This window comes from Podarcis filfolensis (genome assembly GCF_964270895.1).
Source record: "Podarcis filfolensis genome assembly, chromosome: 5".
In the NCBI taxonomy this organism is placed as follows: Eukaryota; Metazoa; Chordata; class Lepidosauria; order Squamata; family Lacertidae; genus Podarcis; species Podarcis filfolensis.
This window is the reverse complement of record NC_139608.1, coordinates 24087638-24111565: the sequence shown is the minus strand read 5'-3', so window position 1 is coordinate 24111565 and position 23928 is coordinate 24087638. Positions and strand designations below refer to the sequence as shown.

At 42.6% G+C, this 23928-nt stretch overlaps 2 protein-coding genes across 8 annotated transcripts in view; one reads left to right on the top strand and one right to left on the bottom strand.

Annotated features, from left to right (window-relative positions):
• Positions 1 to 9278, top strand: part of RNF13 (ring finger protein 13) — a 52101-nt gene extending 42823 nt beyond the window's left edge. For all 7 annotated transcript variants that reach the window (XM_083613505.1, XM_083613511.1, XM_083613510.1 and 4 more), the window contains 2 exons: positions 6250 to 6330; positions 7807 to 9278. In XM_083613505.1, the coding sequence (XP_083469631.1) occupies positions 6250 to 6330; positions 7807 to 8177 (452 nt within the window). In that variant the 3' untranslated portion in view covers positions 8178 to 9278. The remainder of the gene's footprint in view (positions 1 to 6249; positions 6331 to 7806) is intronic.
• Positions 9279 to 16508: 7230 nt separating this feature from the next.
• Positions 16509 to 23811, bottom strand: PFN2 (profilin 2). Its single transcript, XM_083613609.1, has 3 exons — positions 23091 to 23811; positions 19944 to 20136; positions 16509 to 18546 (listed from the first exon to the last, which is right to left on the bottom strand). The coding sequence occupies exons 1-3, from the start codon at positions 23220 to 23222 to the stop codon at positions 18449 to 18451; spliced, it is 423 nt and encodes a 140-aa protein (XP_083469735.1). The 5' UTR covers positions 23223 to 23811; the 3' UTR covers positions 16509 to 18448.
• Between the last annotated feature and the right edge of the window lie 117 nt (positions 23812 to 23928).

Here is a 23928-nt window from a genome sequence, read left to right as displayed (position 1 = left end):
TCCCTCCCCTCTGATGAAAATAGTCCCACAAAGCTATTTGCCACACAGGTGCCCATATGGTATTTTTCTCTCTACAGGGCAAATGCTGACTTACTAGCACTGTAAATACTTGCGTGTTTTGCCCTACATGGCAAATAGTATCTTTGGAGTGTTGTGATTTTAATCAGAAAAGTGGCATAGAATAATGTGTTACATACCCCTCCTGGTGCTGCAGTCCTGATCAGGTGACCTTTAAACTTAAAAAAATAATAATTGCAGGAGATCCCATGGCACACTTCCCAATGTCACATCTCGTTTGGCCCTGAACAGCCAGAGCTGCTGCGAGGGTATTTGGAGGGCACAACTCTCTTCCCTGTCTAACCATTGACAAGAGTAGTGCTCCTTTCATGGTGACAGGTCTGCCACAAGTTAATGGCTAGATTCCAGGCAGTTCTTGTTTTATGTACTAATTTCAGGCACATATAAGCTGCTGTATTAGCTGTCCCCATGAACACAGCCACAGGCTTCTGAGATGGGTGCCAGCTGAAAGTCCTCAGGCGCATACTATTTTTATTTGTTTCCACTTTATTTGAATATTTGCACTCTTTTAATGGAAAGCACATTCCAAATTACTATAAAAAAATTAAATTCCAATGCCAATTGATTTAAAACAGCAAATAGACTAGGCTTTACAACACTGATATTTTGTGTTCTTTGAAGGCAAGACGACAACCCAGAAATCTTCTGTAACTCCAAGGAAAGCTTTTGGATTATTCTGTTGCTTTACCTTGCTCATCTTTTCCTGAAGTCTTGTAAACATTTTTTTTTATTGTAAAGGCTATTACTAACTGCTAATGCTAATTAATTACACTGGAGCTCTCCAATGTGTGACATTTAAGGTGCAGTCCATTTATACTCAAACACACTGCCAAATTATTGTTTAACTGTACAAACCGCTGGAAAAGTGATAAATATTTGATCAAGGGGCCTTTGTGGAATCAACTGAGTGGGTGCTGTATTGAATCTATTATTGATGGAGACAGTAGCATAGAGCTCTTCATTCTGGTCTTCCATGATAGGCAGAATCACAGCTAACTCAATTCATTCAGTCTTTCACAGGTTTGGAAGAGCATCTGAATCTTAAAGATGAATTAAGATTCCATCTTTTCCATCATGGTAAAAGCCAGAGAAACCACAAATATCTTTTTCAATCTGAAATGTTAACTTAATGAGGGTAAAATGAGTAGCGAGAGAGTGTGAAAAATAGAGTAGATCTCCACTTAGACCAGCAGTTCTCAAATGGCACGATTTGGTATGGGTCTTAGTAGACCGCCACATTCATTAATTCATTTTACAAATCAAAGCACATATATATATGGAAGTCATATTTTGATAACTGTAGTATTGCCTTTCTAATGTAATGTGCTTGTGAGCAAAATTCTGTGAAATCAGATGTTAAAAGTTTTAGCTCAGATTCAGCATTCATCCCACTTGCTGGCATTAATTCCCCATCTCCTATAACCAGTACATACTATTACAATCACATGGTGGCCATTACTTCTCAAATAATGGTTGCATACTTTATATTTCCCTAATCTGCCAGGTTAGAGGTGCAGAATACATGCATTTATTATTTCATATAATTCATCATCTAGAACACAGGGACCAAACATCTACTAAATTAATACACTGGGCAATTCCAGCATGGCTTCTGCAAGAATAAGACCCATCTAACCAGCCTCTTAAGAGTTATTTGAGAATGTCAATAAGCACATGTACAGCATGTATACTTAAGACTCTCAAAATGCTTTCTATACAGTCTCTTAAAGATTCCTAAGTGAGCTTAGCAGTTATGGATCAGTAACTGTTTGAAGAGCAAGAAGCAGAGAGCAGGAATGGACAGTTCTTACAACAGAGGGATGTAAGACGTGGGTTCGTCCAAAAATCAGTTTAGGAACCTCTGCTTTTTAACTTGTTCATAAATAGTCTGGAGTTAGAAGTTATCTGTAAGGTGGCCAAGCTTGCTGATGACACCATATTGTTCAAGGTGATGGGGGGGGGAATGATTGCAAGGAACTCCAAAAGGATCTCTCCAAATTGGCTGAAATGGGCATTAAAATCACAAATGCAATTCAGAAAAAGCAATGGTTAAGTGATGTACATTGGGGCAAAAATTCGTAACTTCAAGGAAATGCTAATGGGGCCTGAATTGACCATGACTGAGCAGGAATGAGACCTTGGAATTGTAGTAGATTGCTCGACGCAACTAATGTGCAACAGCTGTGAATAAGAAAATTCCCTGTGAGGCATCATTAGGAAAGAGATTGAGAATAGAACTTCCAGTAGCATAATTCTGTTACTCGAATCTATGGTTGAGCTGCAATACTGGGTAGCATTCTGGTCGTGTACCTCAAAAAGGATACTGAAGAGCTGGAAAATGTGAAGAAAAGGGCAACAAAAAATAGATTGTGGATTGAGTTGGCTTCTAAATGGCAGGCAGAGTCTCCAGGGGTGGAGGAGGCTTACTGCTATAGACCTTTGCCCTCAAAACTATTAAGACTTGGCAGTGCCCTTCCTCCCTGCTTCTCCTTGCATATTTGCTTGCGCTTGAGTGAGCCATACCCCTGACCCCCCCCCCCTGCATGTTGTAAGGAACACAACGTTTTTAGTATGTACAGGCAGACATATTTCTTGCCACTTTTCAGTGTGTGCAAGGTTTCTTATAGTTATTTTGGAAAACAGCCATCTTTAGTGTGACCCCCCTCCCCGCTCAAACTGCTTTAGTTCAAAAGCATCAAGATAGAAGCTAATATTTCACTGGTTGTTAATGCCATTTGCTAAGTGGCATATAAAACTGTGTCAACTTCCCGTAGGAAGACCTAAGGAAAAAAGCTCTAAGCCTGTTGGGGGAGGTGGGGAATAGGGCACATTTCAGTCTTAATTATTCTTCAAAGCTCCTTTAAACAATGTGGTAGCTCTGAGTATGCTGGCGTCTAGACAGAGCAAGCCTGAGTTATCCCTGGTGTTGCCTACAGAGGGAAACTTGTGTGATGGCCAACTCTTGTCCCATATTGTCTCTTTGTCAGATTTGGCAAGAGAGGAATAAAAATGGCTTGATTGTTGCTAGATAAGATTTCCCAGGACAGTAATGCAAAATCCATTAGCACCAATAACAACAGCTTCAGCCCTGTCGATGCTAAAGGATTAACCTTTCAGGGCTTTCCTGGTACTTATTTGGATGGGAAGTAAAGCAGCAGCTCCAGAGGATTGTAATCTTGGTATTAGGCATTCCTGGGTTTTCTTTCAACTGCAGCCTACTCTGCTTGCCGAAAAAGCATTGTGTGATTCCTTGCATTCAGATGAGGCTAATTAGTCAAACTTTTTAGAAAGGGAGAGGGATCCAGCTATTCCGTTGCTGGATTTTCTCTTTAATTCTGAGCCAACAGTTCTTGGCTGTTCTTGGTAGCTTGCATTTGGCATGAGGGGTATTGTGCAGGGATGGCCTTACACCTGTCTCACAGTAGTAAGGGAAGAGAATCAGACCTTTCTTTTATTATATGTGATGCATTTCTTAGCATTTAGGATGTAGAGCCTGAAGACTTGGTCAGGCATTTTCTGTTGAAGCCAGCTTTTCCTGTCGAGACAAAGCTTGTGGAGTGTTTGTAGAGACTGCCGTTGCTGTTGTTAGTTGCTTTTTTTTTTGAAACTCAGAGACTTGCAAAAAATGAACACTAAAAACAAGGATAAAACAACTTAAAACACACAAGTAATATAGAAAAATTAAGATACAGAGGCCTGGGATAATAATGTTTGGCCTGGCACCTAAAAACACATAGTGATGGTACCAGGTGGGCCTTCTTGGGGAGAGCATTCAGTAAGCTGAGAGACCCATTTTTGTGTTGTCATCCTCTGTGTCTCGCTTGGAGCACTTTGAGAAGGGTCTCAGGTAAGGAACACAGGTTCTGGGTTGGTTCATGTGTTGAGAGGCAGTCCCTGAAGTGTTAGGAACCTGAGCTGCAGAAGGTTTTATAAGCCAAAGCCAGTAGTACTTTGACTTTGGTCTAGAAACCAATTGGTAGGCAGTGCATTCGGGCCAGGATTGGTGTTAAGTGCTAGGCAATTTTGTCCCAGTGAGCAGCCTGGCTGCTGAGTTCTGCACTAGATGTCTCCATCGCATGCCCACATTTTTAACAGAAGGCTCTGTCTGTACAAGTAAAAGAAGAGACACACTGATCATGTCTGTTGGATTCAGTAGGGAAGCCATTCTGAGGGGGTTCATGGTTTTGAGACCTACAACTAATTGTGGGAGAAGGTGGTGTTTGAAGGTGCCTAGGGTAGGCTGAAAATTCTATGCTAAGTAAACCTTTTGTGGCAAGATTGGGAAGAATTCCATAAATTCATATAACTGGTTTAACTGGTATAGTTAAACCAGAAGAAATGTTGAACATAGTTTATCATGGAAGTCATATTAAGGATGCTGACAAAGAAGAAAACAGTGGTTTGTGTTATTATAAACTAAAGTAATATAAGTACAATTCTGTCATTTAGAAATTGTGTTATTCTTTCAAATGGGATTGTCCTTTATCCTGTTACTGTCCATTACTGGCCCATCTGCCTGACTTCACAATACTGTATAACTCCAAATATGGTTCAAGTCTTAGTAATTTTATTTTCATGGCTTCCATTGTTAGTGTCTTAAAACACTTCAACTGTACAGGTATTTAGCAATATAAGGTTTACTAGGGGCTGCTGCCCCTGCTTGTGTTGCTCAGATAGCTTAGTTGGTGGAACTTGAGACTCTTAATCTCAGGGTTGCGGGTTCAAGCCCCATGTTGGGCAAGAGAGTCTTGCATTGCAGGCGGTTGGACTAGATGACCCGCATGGTCCCTCCCAACTCTACAATTCTGATTCTAACCAGTGCTCTCTTCTTTGAAGCAGTACGTGCCGGCACACCATACAGTTGCAACTCTTTTACGATTGCCAGACAAGTTCCTGGAAGGTGCTTTGACGTTTCCATCCCATGTTACACAAAACATTGCAAAATACAAAACCACACCCAATGCAAAGTGTTGTGTGCACTTTGATGCACACACAAAGCTTCTGAACAAGTCCATGCATGTATTTGTCAGGTGCCCATCCGTTGAAATAAATAGGGAAAGGAGAACTGTTTGTATATAGAGGAATCGTGTATGTGTGTCTGAGCTTGGATGTTTATAACAAATGCTGGCTTAGGGTACAAGGATGTATACATCCTGGTCTTACCATGTTAAAAGAATCAGAACTATTCCCATTAACAATTAGTAAACTCCAAAGGGTAATCATCTAACCTGATAAATTAATATCTAAGCAAACATAAATTCACCATAGGTATCTTCCCTTTCAAATTGTGTATTTTCATCATATTGTTGGTTTTTATATTTATGTATATATTATACACTCTCTCTCTCTCTCTCTCTCTCTCTCTCTCACACACACACACACACACACACACACTGTCATGTTGTTATTATTTATTAATAATTTTAGGAATCATGACTCCAACAATTAACAAATTACTATTCTGTTGTAAAAATATTAAGATGTCTTAGATTGCTTAACCTCTCTACAATTATAGTTTCTCTCCAGGACTAGAAATGATACACATTGCTCTTTCTGAGAAAAGATCAAAAATAATTTTGGTATTGTAGGCAGCTCGGAAACATCGTCTAATGAAACAAGAGCTCTAGTTTCCTTGCAGCCTAGTGTTATGCAGATCTCAGTACAGGGCTCTCTTCATGACTATTCTCTACTGCGTTTTGGGCCCATCCTCACCCATTTTTCTTACACCTTACCATAATTGGGGTAGCAGCACTGGAAGCTACCTTAAACCCACTTGAAACATTGCTTTATTATTATACTGACTGGCTGTGGCTCCAGCATTTCATACAGGGATTTCAGCACTCTCTGGAGGTTCCAAGGACAATACAAAGGTTCAGCATTCTCAGTATTACTCTATGAGAGAAGCCTGCATTTAGCAGTATTTTAAAATGTTATGGAAAGTGACCCTGTAAGAATGTGAGAAAATAGCATTAATAGCTTAACATGAAGAAGAGATGAGACACAGTAATAGAATAAAAACAAAAGAGACAACATTTCATCAAATTAATTGTCCTGCATTCTAAAACAGCCTTGCAGGATTGAGGTGAAATTCCCTGTAGAGCCAGTTTTCTATCTTATACTTGAGTTTCCACTTTTGTAATGCAACTTTTATTCCATTTTTTTCTGCTGCAGGAGATGAATATGATGTTTGTGCCATTTGCCTGGATGAATATGAGGATGGAGACAAGCTCAGAATCCTTCCTTGTTCTCATGGCAAGTAACTTCATTTGGGCTTGATGTAAAAATGCAACGAATAAGAAATCAAAACCTGTGTTGTTGTTAACAAATCCTTTTAGTTGTCCAAGATGCACAGTGAAATACAAGGGTATTGTTGGGACTTCTGAAAATAATAAAACTGGAAAAAACCATCCCTTCCTACTTTCATCTACTCAACAGGTTGTTTAGTATGTGGAGTTAAGCAGGAGAATAGTTTAAAGTACTATAACGGACAAATAAAATTGTATTTGTTCAGCAGACTGCTGCAAAAGCACAGATGGAATGGCAACTTTTCCAGGCAGCCCAGTGCTAATGGCAGTCAACACTATCCAAAGAAGCAGGTGGTTCCCCTCCCCTGGAGTCTGTACCACTGCCAAATGCATATGCCAGATCATGCATATGCTCTGTTTGACTGCTCTCCCATGTGAAAAAAAACCCTTTCCTATGAAAAAACTGGCATGCCAGGAAAGTCATGTAGCAAATTCAAGGAGTTCATACAACAATGGCCAACAGCAATAGCCAGATAGAAGTCCTGTCTAGTGAGGTTTCTTTTTAATATGCGAATGGAGGCACATTCAAATATGCTATTTCCTACTTGCATTTGGAAATGCTAATCTGAGGAAATCTATGCACTCTTACTTATTTGAACATGTAGGTCAGCTAAAAGTTAGGAAGTGTTACACACATCAATGCCTTGATTGCAGCTAGAAAGTGGTGTTTGCATAATTTGCTCCCTCCCTGATTAATTCTGCTACCTGAGAGACTGACAGTGTAATGTCTGCCTTAATCCAGAATAACTTTTCTCAGCAATAGGCTGAAGTATACATCTAAATGAGGGCAGTACATGCATTTGATTAGATTGAGAGCTGCAGACAGGGCCCCTTTCACTTTTAATTTTATACAGCACTTTGTGCTTTTAAGCAGTCCGACAAAAATATTTTCCTGATACCCAGTGCCACCTAGAATTCTGTACAGGAACAATCAGGGATTTCCAGAGGGCTTCTAAAAGTAGCAGCAATGCTGAGTTAGATGGACCAATTATTTGATTTGGTACAAGGGAGCTTATACCAAGTCAGACCTTTGGTCCATCCAGTTCAGTATTATCCACACTGACTGGCAGCAGCTCTCCAGAATTTCTGAAATGAGATATTCCCAGTCTTACCCACTGATGCCAAAACTTGAACCCAAAATCATCTGCTTGTAAATGTCCTAATATTCAGCTTTAGCCCCTTATTTTCAAAATTAATTGAAGCTTGACAAATGTTCTATTGCTGTTCCTCCATTGAGGATAACACCTAAGCAGCACATGGTTGATTTTTTTTTTGGGGGGGGAGTGGACCCCACTAAGCTACCTGCTATAGAACAGGTAGGGATTTGGGGGCAGTGTTGTGTATGTTTTATCATTAAATATAAACCACCCACTTTCTAAAACTACTGATAAAGTTAAGTGATTCTCTCTTTCCCCCCAAATAGCATACCACTGCAAGTGTGTGGATCCCTGGTTGACTAAAACCAAGAAAACATGCCCAGTCTGTAAACAGAAAGTGGTCCCTTCCCAGGGAGATTCAGACTCTGAAACGGACAGCCAGGAAGAAAATGAAGTCTCCGAGAACACTCCTTTGCTTAGGCCGCTTGCTTCCGTCAGCACTCAGTCCTTTGGGGCGCTGTCAGAGTCTTATTCTCACCCGAACATGACCGAGTCTTCAGACTATGAGGACGAAGATGATGACGACAATGAAGATATCGACAGTAGCGATGCAGAGAATGGAATGACTGAAGAGAGTATAGTAGTCCAGCTACAGCCCAATGATGAACAGGATTACAGAATGGCAAATACCGTTTGAACTTCAGAACAAATGGTGTTAACTGAACTCCTCTGTCCAGAGAGCTCTACTTTTATGTACACATACATAGGGAAGCACATTGTGACCCTGCTGTTGCTTCAGTAGAAGCAGCTGTTCATATAGTGTTCTATATAGTTTAATCTCGTTACAGGTTTCTTTGTTGTTGTTGTTTTGTTCCCATTTGTCTTTTGAAGACAAGCGTTTTAACTGGACTTCACAATGGTAATGAGTAACATGGGGCACTCCCATCACTAGAGACGACAATGCACACAGAAAGAGATGTTATTTCAGCACCTTGTTAAAATGGAGTTTAGCCAGGACAGTAAATATTTTTTCTTGCTTACAGTGTGTTGGTAAGCAGAGGTTATATTGACAACGTTATTTATTACATGTATGGTACGTTCTACCCTGCAAATCCAACCAAAAAAGTATATGGGTATGTGTCTGTGAGGGCTTTTCCTAGAACAGCTAGTACTCAATGAAAGAACAAGGTAGGCTTGTTTTAGTATTCATTTATCAAGAGCTTCTCCAACAGATGAGGGAGATGGGCTTTGATCTCCATAGAAAAGCAATTTGCCTGCCCTTCCCATTATCCTATTGTGCTTGCAAGAACTGCTGGAAGTAGTGAAAGAAGTTTCAGCATCACTTAGGCTTAAACATCTCCTGAGGAAAATAATCAGGATACAAATGTATTCATCTGGCACACTTCGCTAAAAGCAACTCAGTTTATTCTTAAGACAGGGGTGGGGACCAATGCAGAAAGGCACCATCAGGCCACACCACATATAGAAAAATGGAATTTTGTGTGTGCGCTATTGATTCTCAAAGGATATATACCTCTATACAGAGCATTTGAAGATCCATTAGTCTGCTACAACTATGCACATAGAAAAATTAAGTATTGGATTTGAAAAATGAGTGCTTATAAATATCTAACAGAATTCTACTTACAGTATATCATGGAAAAAGATAAATTATATACAATTGTAACTATGTAGAAAGTAGCCACACTTCTGTATAATTAAACTGCAGAGATTTTTTTATATGGCCTTGTATAGGAAAGTTTGAAAGGATGTTAATAAAACATGTTTTCCACTTTAATACTGTATGTGAAAGAACTACATAACCAAGTGTTTAAAAACTACAGTTGAACCAAAATGTAGTGGAATGCTGTGAACACAGAACCACAAAAGCAATCTTCCCAGAGGATATGCAAAAAGGGGGTGGGGGAGGCGCGAGAAACTGTGTTCATGCAATAAGAAAACCCCTCCCTGCCACTATGTGGCATTCAGGCAGCAGCATTCCACAAACAGACACTTTGCCATTATCACTTTGCCATCTCTGAGTAGTTACAACAGTAATGGAGAAACTGTGGCCTTCCAGGTGTTGCTGGACTCCAACTCCCATCATGGGCAGGGCTCAGGGGTGATGGAGTAGTTCAGCAACATCTGGAGTCTCCACCCCCTGTTTATAGTGAGTGTCACATAGCTGTTCTGTGTTATTTTCAAGCAAGAAATGGTGCAGAGGCTGCAGTCAGTGGGAGCTGTGAGCCAGTATAATAAAGTAAACTTTTGGGAAATGCTTTTGGGCATCAACCATATTACCTGCTGAAGATTTAACCTAGTTCAACTGTTGAATGCATAAGTATTCACTCACATTGCAGCAAATAAAATTTAGGGCACAACACATCAAGAATTACTTGTGCAAGCCTGTTGAAATCAAGAGCCCTATTGAAAAGCATATTTTGCTTTTCATGTCGTGACCAATATAGAACCAAGAAAATGAACAGTATATGTTTGTCACTTATAATATGCTCAATTCTAAATTACTCGTTGCAGTTTCTGTGTTAGGCATTGTGCAGTTTTTTAAAAAAACAACACATAAATATAAGTCTCTCTTTAGCCTTAGTGCATCAATGCCCCCATCATATTCAAATATCCTGTCTTAGGGAAGCCTCTGTCAACTTAAAAGAAACGCTGTCAGTAGTCTTCTCACAGCAGCTGAGAAATCATTTCTGCAAGCTGTGTTACTGTGGTAGCTGAGGAAAGGTCACTCAATGTGACTGGAGGAAAATTAAGATGTGGGGGGCGAGGGCGACGACACACAAATGAGTCAACAATCATTAGATGAAGGACTCTTCTCTCCCCTGCCACACATGCATACACACTCAACCTGCTTACAAAATACACGATATCACTAAAGTCCTAAAGCTTTCAGTGCACAGTATCCCTATTAAAGCTAATGGGCAATAATAATAATATAGATTGTAGCCCTTAATTTCAAAAGTCTTGTGGCATTTCAAAGACTTACATTCATAAACTAGAGCCTGCTTTTTCACCATGAAAGCTTGTGGCAGCCCATCTTGACATGCCTTCCAGATTTTTGGACTATAATGCCTATCAGCTCCAGCCAGCATGGCCAATGGTGAGGGATTATGGAAGGGGTAGTCCCAAAACAGCTGGAGGGCACCAGTAGCTCTGCACTGCATCTTTCACTGCATATAAACTCTTTAAATGTTTTTAAATATCTGAGTTTTATCACTTGTGTTTCTGTCACCCTGGGCTCCTCTGGGAGGCAGGGTGGGATATAAAGTTAACCAATAATAACCCTCCCTGGCCCAGTGGTTCTAACAGGTTCTACAGTAAAGTCATTACTGATAACACCTTCATTTAGACAGGGAAAAAAATTCAATAGTTCATCATGTGCATGTTGCATCAACCATCGCATTGGGTCAAATGTCTTGCAGGAGATGCTTTCCTGGACCTTGAGTGAATCATTTGGAGTGGCAAAAACCTTAACAGTGGGGGAGCATATCCCCAATTCATTTTTTAAAAAGCATATTTTGGCAAATGGCACAGGTGAGGTTCAATACTATCTCATAGGAGGGCAGACTCACAGAGGTGTGGGTGGTTTAATTCCTTATGATGTTCAATGCATTTTGGCTATTACTGGTATATAGGCACATGAAAGTAGCAGACAGCTAGCTACATGTGATTCAACACCATCTCACAGCAGAGATGCTCCTGGAACTCTGATGATCCAAAGTTTATTTTGGAGTGTTTGTTATCTGTTACACATGTTCTGGCTAATATTTACATCATTTCATTATGTTGGCTGTTAAAGAGACATCAAAAACTTTGACAAAATTCATAGCTGTAGGTGCCATGGTTCATGAGATAGATGCTGTATGCTAGGTGACAATTTTGGGAAATGGCTTTTGCAGTCTTTTAACAACTTGTACATGTCTGCACCCCCTTTGCAGCCTAACTGGAAACTGCAAACCATAACATAGGTCTCTTTTATAAGGACAGGAACAGAAGTGCTTGAGGAGCTGAATAACCATCAACCTGGTTCCTTCCTCATGACCATGGGTAGGCAAACTAAGGCCCAGGGACCCGATTTGGCCCAATTGCCTTCTAAATCTGGCCCCCGGACGGTCCAGGAATCAGAATGTTTTTACATGAGTAGAATGTGTCCTTTTATTTAAAATGCATCTCTGGGTTATTTGTGAGGCATAGGAATTCGTTCATTTCCCCCCGCCCCCCAAAATATAGTCTGGCCCCCCAAAAGGTCTGAGGGACAGTGGACCGGCCCCCTGCTGCAAAAGTTTGCTAACTGCTGCTCAGGACAGCTTAACTATGAGCTGAAAACCACTTTTTACCCAGCAAGAACCCTCTGTAGAGATTTGGAAGTTTTATCAAAGTCAATCAGTACACAACCCAGTCATAAGCAGAAGTCAAAGCATCAAACTAAAGTGTACACACTAGAGAGGATGTTGATCTACTTTATCACTGAAGGTGCATACTCTGAATACACCCATCAGAAGCTATTTATCAGTTACATTAAATGAAGATAATACACCAACGGTTTGACAGCAGCCACTGCCCCAAGGGAATGTGTAAAATATTCAACAGAACACACCAGCTAGTACAACATAGTTGGTGGACTGTAATAGGGTTTGATGGAGGGGCAGGGAGGGAGTTTTAGCTTTATGACTCTTTGAGAGGATCTCTATGCAGTCAAAGAGTATGAGCTATGAGAAACCACAAAAAGTGCAGGAGAAAATATGGTAGCTATTCACACACTTAAAGGGTGCATACTGAACATGGCAGAACAGCACCAAGCCTTGAGCTATACGAGAGCAAGATTTCAGGAGGTGGTGCTGTATAGAGTGATGGCTAATACAGACTAAAGTCAGGTACTGAAGATCTAGAGAAAACCAGGAAAACAATGAAAGTAAGATCAGAACAGCAAAAACTACTTAAGTTTAAGAATGCTTAGGGTTATGGTGGCTTTAACTCTTGAGAGATATGCAACAAAGAGTAGTAGAATGGCTGCAAAAGCAAGTTTTTATACTAAATGTACATATGGAGAGCTACTAAAAATGTTGTAGAACAGGTCCCCTGCCCCACAGCTTCTCTGTACATCCTTCTCCTTTCCACTTTCAGCCTTTTTAACATTTTCCCCACAACAAACATGCACATGGCCCTTGTTACACTCACGTTAAAAAAACCTTACTACTCAGAAGCAATTATAGTGGTACCTCGGGTTAAGAACTTAATTTGTTCCGGAGGTCCGTTCTTAACCTGAAACTGTTCTTAACCTGAAGCACCACTTTAGCTGTTCTCATCCTGAAGCAAAGTTCTTAACCCAAGGTACTATTTCTGGGTTAGTGGAGTCTGTAACCTGAAGCGTCTGTAACCCAAGGTACCACTGTATCTAGTTCAATGGAGCTTACTAGGTAAATCTATTGCTGACACAGGAATGATGAAACGTGCTACAGTTGGGGCTTTAACACCTCTCGTGCTATGCAGATTTGACTTCTGCAGTCATTTCCAAGGCTCTCACTCACTAGCAAGCTGCTGCTTTGCTACAATCGTGTGCCCTATCCCACACATTTTCTCATATAGAAACCAACCATACAGAAGCTGCTTCAACTGCCCTTTTCAACATTCATCACTCAGGCTGCCAGTCAGGTCATGCCTGTCATATGCCAGCATGGTGGGGTCCCTGTCATTAGATGCATTAGCTAAAATGCACACACAAGTCCTTCCACTCCAGGCACTGTTGTGCACAAATGGCTTCCCTCCCTCCATATTTGTTTCGTCTGAGAAAAGGGTAAATGAAGACAGCTTTCTATTCTATAACCTGTTCCACAGTGAAGGCAAAAATGTTGCATACTACAATACTGCAGCAGCCTAGGAACACTAGCCAGAACCATTCAGGATTTTTTGTATCCGGGTGAAAATTATAGCGCGCCTTAATGCGAGGATCTGAGCCACACATTTTTGCATGTATTCTGTAGAAATAACAGACTGGTGGAAGAATGCCGAATGATCACAATTTAGCCCACATTTTGTAAAGGGGGTGTGGAAGGAGAGGAATGTTCAAGCATGCAGAAATATCCAAGATTAACCCACTGACAGATGCACCATCCAGTTATATCCTTCCAAATCAGTCAACACAATAACAGAATCATATGAACTATTAGAATTTCAAAGTACAACTTCTTGTTAAGACCCAAGGATCACTGGGCAATAGGGCTAGTCTTTTCATGGGGTGAAATGAGAAACTGTCTTAGGTGGCAGAGGCCAGAAAGCAGTGCTCAGCCACCCTGCTTGCCTTTCTACCCAGGCCTGCCACCCACTACCTCTGCAGCCTATCCACCTGCCAAATCCCTGGTCAGCTCCCCCCCCCAAAGGTTCGAATCCCCGCGACAGGGTGAGCTCCCGTTGCTCGGTCCCAGCTCCTGCCAATCTAGCAGTTCAAAAGCATTTCAAAAAGTGCAAGTAGATAAATAGGTAACCGCTCCGGCGGGAAGTTAAACAGCGTTTCCGTGCGCTGCTCTGGTTTTGGAGTTCTGTTAAGCCAGAAACGGCTTAGTCATGCTGATCACATGACCTGGGGAAAGTGTCTGCGGACAAACGCCGGCTCCCTTGGCCTGTCAAGTGAGGTGAGCGCCACAACCCTAGAGTCGTTCGTAACTGGACTTAACTGTCAGGGGTCCCTTTACCTTTTTACTTTGATTACTTTACTTTTTTATATAAAAAAAGGTTTTCTAGATGCTATGGCAAAGCAGCAGCAGCACAAGCACTCTCTCAGGTCACCTCACCTGCTGCCATGCTAGTAGCATCAAATCAGATGAGGGAGGGGCCCCACTTCAGGCAGTGCAGTGCCTTGCAGCAGCCCTAATGGACATTTTGTAGTCCCTCCACCCAAGATAAGCTTGTAAAAGCAAAAGAAGAGTGGGGGTGAGAGAGGAGACTACCTAAAGAATATGTGTACAGTTGTATGTTGGATCCTGAATGCCAGAAACCCGAAGGTGAGTGTTCCGGTTTGCGAACATTCTTTGGAACCCGAACATCTGACGCAGATTCCAATTGGCTGTAGGAGCTTCCTGCAGCCCATCAGAAGCCGCGCCTTACTTTCCAAACATTTTGGAAGTTGAATGGACTTCTGGAACGGATTCCGTTCGCCTTCCGAGGTATGACTATAAATTGCTTTCCTCCAAAAGCGCTGGAGCCTCTACTACCTGGTTCATATATACCTCACAGAAGAGCTTGAGAAGCATCTGCACAAAAGAAAACATCAGAGACCTTCTGAAGTCATCATCTATTTCTATTTATGAAGGAAGAGTGAATAATATTAAAAATACCAATAAAGGAAACGCTATTAACAGAATAAAGATTGTGAAGTTAAAAGACGAAAGTGGGTATAAAACTTCTATTCTTCACCAACCTTTCACCCAGCTTAAAAGAATCAACTCATTTTGATCAGTTAGACAAAATCAGACTCATTTCTTGAAAAGACAGGCAGACTTCAAACAAGGACTGCAAGGGCTCATTCATATCCTTGAGAGGAAGGGGTGGGGGAGAGTATTATAGCTGTTCCCCATGCTGACTCACCTCTCACCACTCGTATTTCAACTTACTTCTCATAAAAACAGCATTTCTGATGAAACAGTTCATGTATACCACCAGGAACGTTCTAAAAACAAAGCTTTAGCTAAGATTTTAAACTAGGACTGCAATATTTAATTAAGAGTAATTAACTAAAACAGTTCCCTGATATTGAGAAATATCCCTTTCCCCCCTCAGGAAGCAATACCACTTTCATGATAATGCTTACCACAGCACATGTGTATATCTAAAAACAAAGTATGCTTTCCACTTCAGAACTATTTTTATATGCAAATTTTGCACAACTGTCAATTAAGGTTCTTAATCGGGCGGCAGACTTTTAAAAAGGAAAAAAAAACACACATCACGTAGCTGACTCCTAAGCCCATTTCAAGAATATTTAAGCTGTGGCAATTTCCCTAACCCAGCTGTAACATGCATTGTGAAGTGGTTCCAGATTTTCCATGCCACACAAAGCTGTGATCAGGATAGGTAATGGCAGTCTTAGACAGTATGCATATGTTCAGTCCAAGCTGACAAATCACCATGGAGAAAATTATGTAGGAAGGTGGGGGTAGAGAAAAGTTGTAACACACCACAAATGACAATTTAGCACTTGCCTATGGTATGTTACCTTCAGATACTCTTCTGCTCTGGAAAGAAACATTATTCACAATCTCTAAGTGCCATATCCCTATAGGACTGCAATATGGCGATTCCATGTGCAACTCTTAATTCTTCCTTCCAAACTAAGAGCTGCTGGCTACAAGGGAAAAGGACCTCCACATGCAGATATAATAACCACTTAGACTGAAGAGACACACAGGCTAAATAAGTGCTTGCTGCAGTGGAAAGATATCTATAGCAGCCTTACAGCAATTTGGGGGAAGCAATAAGAGAAAGAGGAAAATTTACATAATTTTACTTTTTAAAAATGGTACATCCTTTAAGAAGGAATAGCTTGAGGGGTGCAAGACCATAGTTCTCTCATTTGTAACAGAAGCAGAATTCAGCAGAGCAACACCATCCTAGGCTAAACTCAGTCTCTAAAAAGAACCTTGTTTAAGACAAGTTTTTGTATAGTACCAGAGGTGCTGCCTCAGGGTGCCCCACTCCCACAAATGCATCTTAACTGGTATAGGAACGTTTCATTTTATTACTAAAAGCTAGTGCAACAGTTTTATAGTTCAAGAAGTAATCTTTATAGGTTCAGGTCCATAAAGAACTATACTCAAATTTTACACCAGAGTGACTCCATTACAATGAATGGGATGCACTTTATTAATAAAAGACATGACCCAGGTAAATGTAATACAACATTAAACCCACCCTTAACACAGTCAGGTCGCCACAAGGGCACTGCAATATGACACGCCTTCATAAGGGGTGGGGCAAGGGGCAGATCAGAACCACATAACACACTAACTCATACTTTATTTGGTTGGAATAAATTTATTTCATCTGTCTGTAAACAAGGTGTTTAATAGTTATGGCATTTTTTGAAATGCATATTAAATCAGATGAGTTAGACTGTATCCCAGATGTAACAAAGTGCAGGGAAATAAATGGACAAATCAGCAACAAGAATTTGTTTTAAGTCTGTACATTATCCACAAAGGCCCGAACAATAGAAGCAAATACTAGTGTCCCTAAAGTAGTGCCATTCAGAAGAAATCTTTCTTGTCAGTTAAAATCCATCTCACAATAGCAACAGTTCATTTTTTTTAAAACATTAGTATGGCACAGAATACATTAAAAATTCATCACAAGACAGCCAACTCAGTTATTCCAACCAAGACCATCTTCCATTTTCTCTTTTGTATACAGAGTTCTGCAGTTCTCTTTTAAATGGACATACAAGTTAGTACTGTGCTCAAACTGACAATTTGGTTACACATGTTTCGGATGACTAGTGCACAAGGCAGTTCACTCCACAATTTCTGCAGCAAGGGCATAACAGGCCAAATGAAGATTAGATTTGAAATGGTATCCGTTTGGACCGTTTTATCTTACAACTACCAGCCTTCAAAACATACACTGATATCAGAGCAGCAAATCTTATTTCTCAGTTGATGATCTGGCAGACTGATCTCAGACTAGGCTATAGGTGTATAGCTGGAGGTGGTAGTTTGTTGACAATGACAATGCAGTTTCATATAAAAACCCAAGCTGCAAATCAAATTGGTCCTATGAAAAAATGAAACCGGACACACTCCAGATGGTTACACTGGGATATCTAAAGTCCATGATGGCAGCCTTTTTACATTTCAACTACAGAACAGGAGCTGGCAAAAACAAAAACAAAATTACGTGCCTGAGCTATTGCGGTGATGGAATGTCCCTGGGGATTCATTCAAGATGGGGATGGTGGTGAAGGGGAGGGGAGAAGAGCATCGGCACCTTTTCATAGTTTTGCAGTTACCCTTTTAAAAGCAGGATGCGCTTCAGACACCATGAAGAGTTTTGCAAGTCTACACAGAAGAGCAACAACAAAACTAAAGCAACACTTGTGACAGCTTTCAAGCAGCAAATTGGTTAAACAAACCAGGCACTGTATTTAAAAATGTATATATATATAGATAGATAGAGATGGAAGCAAACAAACAAAAAAGAAGAGTGGATTAAAGGTAAGGACAAGGGGGAGGAAAGTAGAGATATGCATGCACTTTTTCCCTCCCAACCATGCTCTACAAAAGGAAGACTAATGAGCTGTGTAAATGCTCAAAGTGCTGAGGAGGCATTGATCAATCTGGATTGTACAATCGGCACCTTATTTAGTTTAATTTAAATTGGTTTAGTTCTCAATGTCACACTAATTGCTAAGACAAGTAACGCCTGGACTTGGCATGATTCCCTCCCAAGGCTTCAACGTATCATGCATATCATCTTTTGTGTTGCAATAGATGGTGCCAGATACAGAACATGGGTACAACAGTGATTAACATACAAACGAAAAGGGTAACTGGAGCCATGACAATAGGGAAATGTGTAAATAAAACCGCCATCTATAGGCTGGTAGTACTTTTAACACAAGAGGTGGTGGTGAAAACAGTTGCTATGTGGATGGGGAGAGGCTGCTTAGACGTCAGGCCTCCTCAGGTATAAAGCCAGTTCATAAGCTTTCTTGTTGAGTGTCCCTCCATGGACACCTTCCCTTTCCCATGGCCATAACCAATGCTGGAGTACACAAGGAAACAAGGATGAACAGAATTAAAGAAAGAATAACACCTTTCCCCACCAATAGAGGGATACAAAGGAGACACAGGTTCATACCCCATCACCCTGCATTGCTAATAAAGTTTCCACAATGTAGCTTGAGGCCAGGAAAGTTTAATAGCAATTTCCCCTAATACTTAACAGTCTGCCTAGCAACTAGAACCCAGAGTCTCTCAAGTATTTTGCCATTGAGTATGCCTTCTTATTCAATCCGCCTCCATGGACCCCTTCTTTGCCCATTACAAAGACCAAGACTGAAAGAGAAAAGAAAAGAAGTTTTACAAAGGAGTGTGTTAGACAAGGAAATATTCCAAGTTTTAATAAAGCAGTACAATAAGCATATTCAAATATTGGCATATCAGAATAGTTACCTGCACAGCATTACTATATTGTTTTGAACATTTACCTTGTTTAATTGAAAAGAATGTTTGGCAGACGCAGATGTTAATTTAGTATGACCAAGCTTTTAAAATGAGACACATGGGGCATACTGTGGGGTCAGGAAGCTTTGGCTACATTTTCTTGCAAGGTAAATAAAGCAGATGTGGGGTAATATGAATTGGAATAACTGGAATGAACCTACTGTATCATATTCACTTGCTCTAGTAGTTCATAAGTCAAAAGTTGTTCACAGTACAAAAAGAATCCAATTGTGTTTATGCCAAGAGTCCTGAAGACCTTTATCAATGCATGTACTGTTATATGCCAGTAGGTGTCACTAAAATGTGTTGTAGTTCTGTGCGCAAAACAATCTTACATTCTCACTGTCCTCTCACTTTTGATGCTTCTACTTCTATACTAGTTGATTTGCCTCAAAATAACTTGTAATTAGTCCTATAGGCCAACATTTTATGTAAATTTTAAGAAAGAAATCAAACAGCACAATCCTATAGATGTCAACACAGAAGTAAACTCTACAGAATTTAATGGGTCTTACTCCTACGTAAATAGGTACAGGACTGCAGTTTTAGTGCATATGAAATTGAACAAGCTGAATGATGATCAGTACCATATATCAAATTAAAAAGTAAAATCCTAAGCACTGGGTTTTTAATAGACTAATATGCAGCATTTGTGGGAAACCTGTGGCACTCAGCTGTTGCCAACTACAACGCCCATTATCTCTGACTACTGGCCATGCTGACAAAGATGGATGGGAGCTGGGAGTCCAAAGCCAACTGGAAGGCCACAAGTTCCCCACACCTGTTGTAGAGGATCAGGTTGTTAGAAGTTCCTTTTGGAACACCATCCAACATGCATTTCTTATTTAGTGGAAGGTTTATATGAGAAGTCTGCATGGACTGGCATCCTGAAGTATTGAGGATGTCTTGGGAATGTAAAGCAACAGATATTCCATATTTATAAACTGATATATGCATAAATCATCTATGAACTGCTTAGTTAAGCAACCAGGTACATGTGCTCTTTGTCATATATTTTTGCTGTACAATAAATAACCTCCAAAACATTAACATCCTGGGTGCCTAGTCTTAAAAATATGGTCTTATTCTCCACAAAGCTATTTTGACAACCAGTCACCTAATCCAGATCTTGTTGGACAGATCAACTGAGATAATTTAAAGCCTACATGTTTTTTAAGCAGTAGAAAACAAAACACCAGATCAAACACTAGTGAAAGTTCCAAGCTTACCTCGACCAGCTCTGCCTACAGCAACATTATATGTTGGCTCGCCACCTTGGCTCTTTGTCCTGATGTCCATTGTACAGTCACCATCCACATAGAGGCTATCTCTGATCACAGAGCACTTCTTTGCACCCAGAGTTAGACCATTGGTGAAGAAACCCTCGCGGTCTTTTCCTACAATCATATCTATTTCTACAGGCTGTCAAAAAGAGAAGTCCATAGAGTTTTAGAGCAAGCTCTCATACCTGGATTCTGAAGAGTCAATGTACATACTGAATGTACTAATGTAATAGCAAAGAGAACATAACTCTAGCAGAAACAACTGTAGCTTCTAAAGTCTAACACTGTATGAAGTTAATGAGGTAGTTCTGAGTGCTACAAAGTAGGATAATACTCATGTAGAGTCTTCAAATATGTTTTTCATTAAGTATGCAATTAATGATGAGACCCTGATTTTAGATTGTGCATATACATCTATGGGAGAGAAGATCAAAAAAAGTTTTATTAGAGCTTCATGCTGTCTACAGGACCACTCCCTGCAATGTGCCAAATAACTAAAGCACTATGGCAGAAGCACAAAGGGTCTATGTTCTACATGCAACATAGGCACAAAATGCAGAATAGCCTCCATTACTTATAGCTACATGGCTGTCAATAAGTTTCAGGAATGCTATTAAGCCATATTTTTAAAATACAGTGTTCTCAAGGTTATTGTTTCTAACACTGCATTTCTGTTCTTTCCCACACAGATTACCAAGTTTACATTACAGCTTCTCCAATGCTAATAAGGCCATTCAGGTGGAAAATGCACGTGCTTTGCAGAGCCCTCAAAAACTGGGTATGGTAGCTCAATGTTAGACAAGCAGGGGGGGGGATTAATTAATTTTTAAATTTAAATTTTTATGGCGCCCTTCATCTGACAATCGCAGAGCAATTTGCAATATAAATACCAAAAATGTGTAACAAGAGCATGGTGGCTACATATTAGCCCCCTTTTCTCAGGAATAGTGCAAGGTGTGTGTATTCGTATAGCAAAATGGAAAAAGGGAGTCCAGCAAGAAAACATGCTCCCGCGGCACTGTATGATGGAATAGGCATCTTGTTCCAGTAGAACTGCAGAGTCATAGCAGGCCCCAGCCATTCCCAAAGCATAAGCCAAGATTCTACCCATAAACATCTTAGCAGCAAAGAGACTGGCTCAGCAGCTACCAAGGGCACCACTTCTTTTAACCCATTCCTATGCCTCCTACAGACAGGACAAGGCTAAGCCATGTTTTAATACTGCTGACAGAGCCCTCAGTATTATTCCCGATAAGGGGGCACTGACAAGAGGGGCGAGGAGTGCTGTTTAGAATAAGGGAGCTCGCTTTTCATGACATTTGCCTGCATAGACAGGCAGCCAGCCAAAATGGCATTTTGGAGTGGAAGGGGATAAAGCCAGCCAGCCACCACCCCTGTTGTAATGCAAGATCACATTGCACACCTAATGCACGGGTAAATAAAGGGGGAAGCGCCAACAGGATCTATATTATTTCAATACACATTTCAACACTCTCAGCCTGCAGGTACCATATCGGTGAGTTAAGCAGGCAAGCACACAACCTTCTCACGGAAATTTCCCTCCTTTCTTTTTATAAACTCTTATCTCGAATGACCAGAAAACTTTATGGCAAGAGAAAGATGAGAGATGGAAAAAACAGAGGAGATAGAAAGACTGCAGTGCAGAAACGGGGTGATTAATATCTCGGGAGAGAAGAGAAAAGGAGGGGTTAAAAAAAAATCAGCGGCAGTGCGCCATCTTGGAGGTGAAAAAACATGGAACCAGTGGCGAGGAATGGATTCACAAAAGCCTCCTACGCTGGATTCGCAAGTCTCTCCCCAGCAGTGCGGACCAGAGACGAGGGAATCCTACGCAAAGCCTCTCCAAGAATCATCGCCTCCCTTCCCCGCGCCCGGCCTTTTCCCTCCTCCTCCTCCTCCTCCCGCCGCCGCCGTATTGCCGGCTATTGCTCCAGCCCAATTGCCGTGGCAATTAAGGAGCCCCGCAGCCTAGCATACAAAATGGTCCCCCGAGAAGCCGGGGGCTATTCCCGTCCCAACCTGGCCCCACATGCCTTGGAGGCTAGGGAGGGCGAGCTGCAAGGTAGCCCAGCAGCAGGGGATCTCAAAACGCCAGCCTGCCCCCTCCTCCCTCCCTCGCCCGCCCAGCCACCAGATAAAGGGCCCTTTTCTCCCACTGCCTCAAATCACTACTTGGGGAGAGGAGCCTTGGATCCGAGGGGGAAAGGCGCAGCAATGCCCGGGGCCTAACTGGCGCGGGCTGCTGCTTTCTTCCCATTAAAGGCGCTTTTACGGCCATCGTAAGCTGCGGGTGGGCGGGAAGGAGAGGAGACACCGCAAGGAGGGAAACTCGCTGCCATTTACACCTTCACCCAGCTGGGCCTCTCCTGATATTCCCTTTTCTCGCACCCCCGTGTGTTTCTTTTTTGGGGGGTGGGGGCGCTACGGCCGTGGCCCAAAGCTGGGAAGGGGACGCGCGCGCGCACACACACATAATGCAAGCTAGCAAAAGGGCAGAAAGCTTTTTGCACGAGGGCGCTCCCCGCCCCCAGATTTCTAGCTTAGCCTCGGCACCCCCACCACTGGTCCAAGGTTGGAGGGCAAGAGATAAATTATTATTATTATTATCATCATCATCTGGGTGGCAGAGGGAGAAGAGGGAGAGATGCAGGAAACACAGAAAGCCCCCTTTCCCCACTCCCTAGTTGTGGGAGAGAAAAGAAGAGTCGCCTCCGCCGCACGCGGCGCTCCTTTTTCTTCCCTCGCCTGCGCGCGCGCTATGCATGGAAAAAAAGAAAAAAGGCTGCACTTTGCAACCCGCCCCTCGTGGGATTAGGTGCAACTCCGTGGGGCTCATCCGCCTCCTCCCCCAAAGCCCAAGCCTAGCCGACACCCCCCGCCCGCCCGCCATCCCTTCTCCAAGGGCCGAAATATGCCCGCCCGGGTTTGGTGTTTTTAAAAGGGGAGGGTTACAAATCATGGGTTAGCCTTCCATCCATCCCTCTTTCTCTCCCCCCCCCCCGCCACTTGCTTCTCTCCGTGACCGGGACCCCCCCCCCCGCAACCTACCTACCCACCCCCGGCCGCCCTTACCGTAATGCTCTGAAAGATGCCCCCGGCCGTCGCTGCCCAGACGTACTTGGCGTCACAGTAGCCGACAATGGCGGCCTCCTGGCAGCAGCCATCGCACATCAGGTTATCCACGTAGCTCTGCCAGCCTGCCATCTTCGGCTCGCGCCTGGCGGATGGGGGGTTGGCGGGGAAGGAGGGAAGAAGGAAGGAAAGGAAAGGGAGGGGGGAAGAGAGAGAGAGAGGAAGCCGGGACTCGAGGCGGGCGGGAGGGAAAGAAGGCGAGGACGAGAGGAAGCGGGGGAAAGAGACACACGGAGAGAGAGAAAAGGCAGAGAGGGAGAGCAGCCCCGCAGCGGACGAGACTCTCTGACGGACGGGAAGGCGGCGGCGGCGGCGGTTGAGGAGAAGGCAGGCGGGGGAGGGGACCGAGGGGGTGGGTCCACCTGAGGCGCTTGCGGCGGCAACCACTGCCGCGATGGCCGCCCGCCCGCTTTTCTCCCTTTATTATTATTATTACTATTATCGTTATTATTATTATTAAATGGCAGCTTCCCCCACAGGGAGGCGAGGAAGAGGAAGGAGGCGGCCACTGGGCAGCGCCCAACCGACCCGCAGCGACGAACGGCGCGTGTGGAGGCGTCGAGAGGGAGGAGGAGGAGGGGGAAGGGCAAGCCAAAGAGTGCGGGTGGCCGCTGCTGCCGCCGCCTCCTCCACCGCTCGCTCAATGCCGCGGACGCTTCTCTTCGCTGCAGGATCCCTCCGCTGCCGCCGCCGCCTATTGGCATTGTGGGTCCTCCCGGCGGAGGGATACGCTGCGCTGCTGCGTGCTGAGGCCCAAGCACGAGGGGAGGAGGGGGTC

Bases quoted from the DNA above. Each gene is read 5' to 3' on its own strand.
- PFN2 (XM_083613609.1), bottom strand. From the start codon at position 23,222: ATGGCAGGCTGGCAGAGCTACGTGGATAACCTGATGTGCGATGGCTGC. The intron at 20,137-23,090 runs GTAAGGGCGGCC...TCTTTTTGACAG, and splicing joins GCATCTTTCAGAGCATTACG to CCTGTAGAAATAGATATGAT. The intron at 18,547-19,943 runs GTAAGCTTGGAA...TTTCTCTTTCAG, and splicing joins TGTAGGCAGAGCTGGTCGAG to TCTTGGTCTTTGTAATGGGC.